The sequence below is a fragment of the Buteo buteo genome, chromosome 20, assembly GCF_964188355.1.
Source record: "Buteo buteo chromosome 20, bButBut1.hap1.1, whole genome shotgun sequence".
In the NCBI taxonomy this organism is placed as follows: Eukaryota; Metazoa; Chordata; class Aves; order Accipitriformes; family Accipitridae; genus Buteo; species Buteo buteo.
In genome coordinates this window covers 15,189,926-15,196,196 of record NC_134190.1, presented here as the reverse complement: position 1 = coordinate 15,196,196, position 6,271 = coordinate 15,189,926, and the positions used below count along the sequence as shown (strand labels likewise).

Sequence of the window (6,271 nt, the reverse complement as noted above, 5' to 3'; positions counted from 1 at the left end):
ATTAACCCACCTTAAGAGATGACTGTCACATGAATGCGTTGATTCCATAGGGACTGTGATACGTATGGCAGAATATTCTGGATTTTGTTCTCTAGCAGCCACAGAGGGAAACAAATTAAAGTTTGCACTGCTTGAAGATCCCCAAGAGCTAGGAGAAATTCCACCCTAGCAAGGTTCTCTCTGCTTGTGCCAATATGTGGGAAGTTATAAGTGGTATAAATACTATACTGCTGCATTAGATGTTACAGTACTGCATTTTCTACTCTGTGTTGTCTTCTTTACTAAAAAGTCCTTCCCTTCAGTGTTAGATGAAATGCTAGGTGCTGAAACTACAGGGAAAATTTTACAAGAATGTCAGAATAAGGGCAGAAAAAAATATTTAAATGTTGAAGATGTGAAGATCTCTGCAAATTATACACAGGGCTAAACAAGCACTGTCTTACTAAAAGGTGGATCTTATGGAAAAGGTGATAACAAAAATTAAAGAACTTTTTTTTAAAACAGAGTGAGATATAATTGAGTCAACAATGACTGGAACGTACTAGTTATAGATGTTTGTCATAAGCTGGATGAATTTGGTAAATCATTTGCAGTCTCCATTGCTGTGCCTTCATTATCCTATTTTAAAAAAATGAAGGTAATGTTCCTAACATTTGAGACCTCTAATAAAGTAGGTGGTGTGAGAACCTAGCTTCCATTTACAGTAGGCTGAAATGAGAGTAAATATAGCAAAACTTATGCTGTTGCTTCAGACTTGCACATTGTATATTGGAATTAACTGCAGTTTGGATCATAGGGGGCTGATCTGTTAACTGATCTTAAAACTGATGATAAAAACTATAGTGAATAACCTGGTTTGGAGTCTCAAAAAAAGAAAGAGAAGATTCTGAGAACAAATCTATGTGTGGGTTTTTTTCCTTAAGAGTTGAGAAAAGACTGTTAGTAAGCTTCTTTCAAGGTAATTAATATTCTTTGCAACATTTTCAAAAATATGATATACATGTACAGAGAAGGAGAACTCAAGTTTCAAATAAAAGAATCACCAGCCTATGCATAACTGGTAGCTATCCAACATTTTGATTGCTCATGAATCCAACAGCATGTCTGCCTTTTAAATCCATGCCACTGGATTCTCTTTACTGAAAAAACCCTGTGCACCAAGTTCAGGGGTTCAAGTGCACTGACTTTCTTGCATTACAATTAATATATTTCTTCATAATATGTCAGACTCTTTCTGTTTGCTTTAGACAACACTGATTTCACAATGGGCTCCATCAGTGCAACAAATGCAGAATTTTGTTTCGATGCATTCAAAGAGCTGAAAGTCCACCATGCCAACAACAACATCTTTTACTCCCCTCTGAGCATCATTTCAGCCCTGGCGATGGTCTATCTGGGAGCAAGAGGTAACACTCAATCGCAGATGGAGAAGGTAAGTTACTTACATTGGTGTAAAGTGACCTCTGCTTGTGCTTGTTGTTCCTTCTAAGTAACTCCACTGAAATATATTATCCACTGACGAGGTTCTCACCTGTTTTAATGTACAAGAAGTAAGCCAAAGTCACAAAATGGAGAACTGGATTGAGAGTTATTTAGAGAAAATACTAAAAAAGATATATTTTTTCACTATAAGGGGCAGTTAGTTTTGACTTAGAAAAAAAATCTCAATGACAATAACAAAATGGATTACCAGTCAGCAAATTTTATTATATGATTTTTTTCTAAATTCTGACATCTTCCAGATAATGTGATCAGATTTTTTTTTAAATATATAAAAAAGATAAATCCCAGGAAGAGAGGAAGACAGACTATTATAAGCAGTACATAATATGTAAACCAGTTAATTTCTAGACATTCACTAGAAAAAAAATATCACCTAAGCCTAGAGTGGTATTTATGGTTTCCAAGAAAGCCACAGAGGGCACAAACCAGTTGCCAGCTCACTTGTAAATTTTTAGTTCATCTATGTACTCAGTTAGCACTTTTTTTTTTTCCTGAGCCAACAGCTTTACCTCAAGCATCATATGTAAATCTCAAATTCACGTAATTTTTCGTCATGCTGGTCATTTCTATCACTGGCATTTTCTCTTGCAGGTTCTTCACTTTGACAACGTTACAGAAGTTGGAGACACTACTGACTCCCAGGTAGAGAAATAACTTGATCTCCCTTTCTGTCTTATTTTCTCCTCATGACAAAACTAGAACTGTTCTGCCACTCCTCCTGACAGTTTCAGACCCTGTCAAAAACTATGGTAATGCTCTCAAACCAAGGAGACTTGTGGAGGGAGTGAAGAAGGGTGTAAATCACCTATTTGTTAAAAACCAGGGAGAGAAGGCAGGTTGCACATCTTGCACCAAAATGAGTGATGGTGTGGGGCAGGATGCTCTGGGTACCAGCGTGCCTTCCTGGGCAAGTGCTACTGGGGGACAGAACGTGAAAGGGGCTCAGCACCTAGAGTCAGGGTACAGCAGTCAGACTTGCAGCTGAGAGACTCCAAAGCAGGCCAGGAAGATGCTGGGCAGAGAAGAGCTCAGAAGTCTCAGTGACAGGAACACAACTGCACTCTTACAAAAAGCGCATTTCAGGGGATTTATCTTGAGAAGGATGAACTTGTTGGTTCAATGTACCATCACCACAGCACCTGCTTTCCCTAAGGCGACAGCCCTATGCCTGTGGGGGAGGACTCCACTGCACTGACTCTTAACTGATAGGGACAATTCTTTAAGGTCTTATTTCCTAGATCAGAAGAACCTAATGCAATGTATCTTCTTATTTTCATGTCATCACCTCAGTGTGGCACTTCTGAATACATCCACAATTTGTTCAAGGATCTTCTCTCAGACATCACCACGCCAAATGCTACATACTCACTCAAGATCGCTGACAGACTCTATATTGAAAAAACATACCCCGTTCTTCCGGTGAGTTGTACCATGACCTGACTTCGGCAAGATTCCCCATAAAAGCCCCTGTGACTCTACCCTAGAGAAGCACAACCAACAATAGCCCACTGTTGATGAAAAGGTGGTTGTGAGCCATAAGGGCAACTGGTTCAGATGAGTTTGAACCTTCCTGTGGCTGTTAGGTAGAGGCCAGGCAAAAGTATAATGGCATAAATTGCCTGTGTTGCAACAGTCACAGGGAGTAATCAAGATTGCTGTTCATTTGCTAGAAAATGGCTTTTAATGAAACACGTAACTTTTAAGGGAAATGAAATACATTTTATAACTCGAAAGCATGAAGACTGAAATTGTCAAAGTTGGATTTTTTCAAAGCCAAGTATAAAATCTTCTCAGTGAAAGGAAGCTTTGTTTTTGAAACCTAAGAATGTAAGATCACAGTTTTCAAAATAAAAAGTGGGCACAAAGAGCAAGAAACAAACACTGTCTGTCCATAAAAATGTTTGTTAAACTGAAAGTGTTTTGGTCAAATGAAGAAAATATTTCAAAATTTTAACTTAAAATTCTTATCTGAAAAAAAGTGCCAGACCTAAATAGTATTTCTTGTCCAACTTTAAGATTCAATTACAGAAAGACAGCTGTGACTGACACATTCAAACTCAGGGGTAAAAGTTCACTGTTCTTTTAACCATTCTGTTTCAGTTCACAATCTTGCATTTCACATTCATACATTTTCATGTTCTTATCAGTCTGACAACTGCAATCCTGCTTACAGGAATACTTAGAGTGTGCAAAGAAATTCTACAAAGCAGGGCTGGAAGAAGTTAACTTCAAAACAGCTACAGAGGAAGCAAGACAGCTTATTAATTCCTGGGTGGAGAAAGAGACAAATGGTAAGCACTGAAAAATGGGTACCAGGTATTTTCCCCTACCTACCATAATCTATACCCTTGTCTTCCTCTCCTCATAATGTCTAGAAAAAGTGGGTCAAGCAAGAGCAGGTTGCATATTGCTATGAAAACAAAACTCCACAAAGTGGCACCCTTGACCCGCATGCCCTTCATTACAGGCATTTGTGCCTAGCAGAGGAGGTATATCTTACCATTCTCTGCCCTGCTTCTTTCTTAAAGGACAGATCCAAGATTTCCTTGTGTCAGGCTCTGTTGATCTCGATACTGTGCTGGTCCTTGTGAATGCCATTTACTTCAAAGGGGTATGGAAGACGGCATTTAAAGAAGACGACACTCGGGAAGTGCACTTCAATGTGACAGAGGTAGGAGGGCATGGACACAGCTTCTGGCCAGGACAGCTGTTGGCTCACACAGCCAGCAGCCTGGCTGTTACACATACAACCCATTGCTGTCACAGGTTGGGTGATTTAGCTGGGTCCCTCACTGTCAGCACCAGGGCCTAGGGCCAAGGAGTGTTTGAAAGAGCTGCGTCTGACCAGGCTTCTAGGGCACACCAGAGAGGAAAACGGAGACACAGCTCTTCTTCAAAGGCAACATGCTTGAAGATCAAGTCCTGCCCCTTTCAAAGGGCTTGTACATTTGCCTGCCTAAAGAAAAAATGGCTCCCCAGTCACATCGTCTCATGTTTCTGTTTTTGCAGCAAGAAAGCAGACCTGTGCAAATGATGTGTCAGAACAGTACTTTCAAAGTGGCAACGGTGGCAGCAGAGAAAATGAAGATCCTGGAGCTTCCGTACGCCAGCGGAGAGCTGAGCATGTTGGTGCTGTTGCCTGATGACGTCTCTGGCCTGGAGCAGGTATGGCCCTGGCAGGGGAAGCAGAAGCGTTATCACTTCAGTGGGACTTGGCTGCCCTCAGACCTTTTGCTGTCCATTTACATCCCAGCTGGCCACACCATGGCTGTGCTGGGCAGACAGGAGCACAACAGCAGCCGAGGTGCTACCAGGTGCTCAGGTGGGGACTGGCCTCTTAGGAGAGCCCTGGACTCCATCTAATAAAACAAAGGTAAAGGAGTGTAGTGCTGCTGTAGCCGTGCAGAATAGGATGTTGCTATATGCACCAATCTCCATCAGGTGCCAGAAACTGACATGCTAGCAGAATTTTTATTCATTTTGAGTGTTTTCAATCTTCCAGGAGAGCACTTAATGGTTTGCTAAAATAGAAAATTTTTTCTAAGGGGAAGTAAAAAACAGAAGTGATGAGGAAAGCATTCCAAGAGCTGACTAAAAGGAAAATGGGAAAAGTAACATTAGAAAGGAACTAAGGCGAGGGAAGGGATGAATAAAATATGTTCCAGGAGGAACAGTTTTGGGGCTGATTTGATTTGATATTTTTTAAAGAACTGTGTTTTCACAAAAAAAGCCTTGATCTGATGAAGAAATTTTCAGATGATGAAGTTTTGGATAACTTCATTAAGACAGATGAGATTAGGCTATAGTCAGGAGGAAGCATACATGACAAACAAGTATATTTAAGATTAAGTATCAGTTCTATTATGTACACAAAGTAAATGGAAAAAAATAGTAACCAGTGGTATAAACACAGCTGTTAAGGGCATTGCACTCTTGTCTCAGGCATTTCATTCCCTGCCTCTCTTTGCAGCTTGAGAGCAAAATCAGCTTTGAAAAACTTACGGAGTGGACCAGTCCCAATGTGATGGAAAAGAAGAGAGTGAAAGTGTACCTCCCGCGCATGAAGATTGAGCAAAAATATAACCTTACATCTGTCTTAATGGCCTTGGGTATGACTGACCTGTTCAGCCCTTTGGCCAATCTGTCTGGCATCTCTTCAGCAGAGAGCCTGAAGATATCTGAGGCCATCCATGAGGCATACATGGAAGTCAATGAAGAGGGCACCGAGATGGCTGGCTCAGCGGGTGTGGTGGGAGACATCAAACAATCCTCTGAGTTTGAAGAGTTTAGGGCTGACCACCCATTCCTTTTCTTGATCAAACACAATCCAACCAACAGCATCCTCTTCTTTGGTAGATATTGTTCCCCCTAAAGAAAGAAAATGCTGGAAATAGTTCTTGCCTTCCCCTCAGAAACAGACCCCCTTTAATGTAGTATTGTAGTTTAATCTCATCTCTTCAAGATTTTCTCCAAGTGGAAAGCCTTCAATATCTAGGGAGATATTCTTGAAGAAGCGTATAACTTTTTAGATCTTTAGGTGCAGGTATTTCTGCTCATACAGTTTGTATTCAGGACTTATATCCAGGATTGAATGTGAATTTCAGGAGGTAGTTTAGGAATATTTCCCATCGTCATTGAATAACTTGAGAGGCAGGGCCAGTGTTTTGATTTTTGTGAGAAATCCTGCAACTACTGTTGAGAATCTGGCTTCTTTATAGGAGTTCTGTGAAATAAACACAGCTTTCAGAATAATCCTGTTCCTTTCTGT

At 40.6% G+C, this 6,271-nt stretch overlaps 1 protein-coding gene across 1 annotated transcript; it reads left to right on the top strand.

Annotated features, from left to right (window-relative positions):
- The first annotated feature begins 1,264 nt into the window (after positions 1 to 1,264).
- Positions 1,265 to 5,875, top strand: LOC142042423 (ovalbumin-related protein Y-like). The gene is made up of 7 exons (XM_075052305.1): positions 1,265 to 1,432; positions 2,095 to 2,145; positions 2,794 to 2,922; positions 3,677 to 3,794; positions 4,032 to 4,174; positions 4,513 to 4,668; positions 5,474 to 5,875. The coding sequence occupies exons 1-7, from the start codon at positions 1,265 to 1,267 to the stop codon at positions 5,873 to 5,875; spliced, it is 1,167 nt and encodes a 388-aa protein (XP_074908406.1).
- Positions 5,876 to 6,271: the final 396 nt, after the last annotated feature.

Bases quoted from the DNA above. Each gene is read 5' to 3' on its own strand.
- LOC142042423 (XM_075052305.1), top strand. From the start codon at position 1,265: ATGGGCTCCATCAGTGCAACAAATGCAGAATTTTGTTTCGATGCATTC. The intron at 1,433-2,094 runs GTAAGTTACTTA...TTTCTCTTGCAG, and splicing joins CTCAATCGCAGATGGAGAAG to GTTCTTCACTTTGACAACGT. The intron at 4,175-4,512 runs GTAGGAGGGCAT...CTGTTTTTGCAG, and splicing joins TGCACTTCAATGTGACAGAG to CAAGAAAGCAGACCTGTGCA.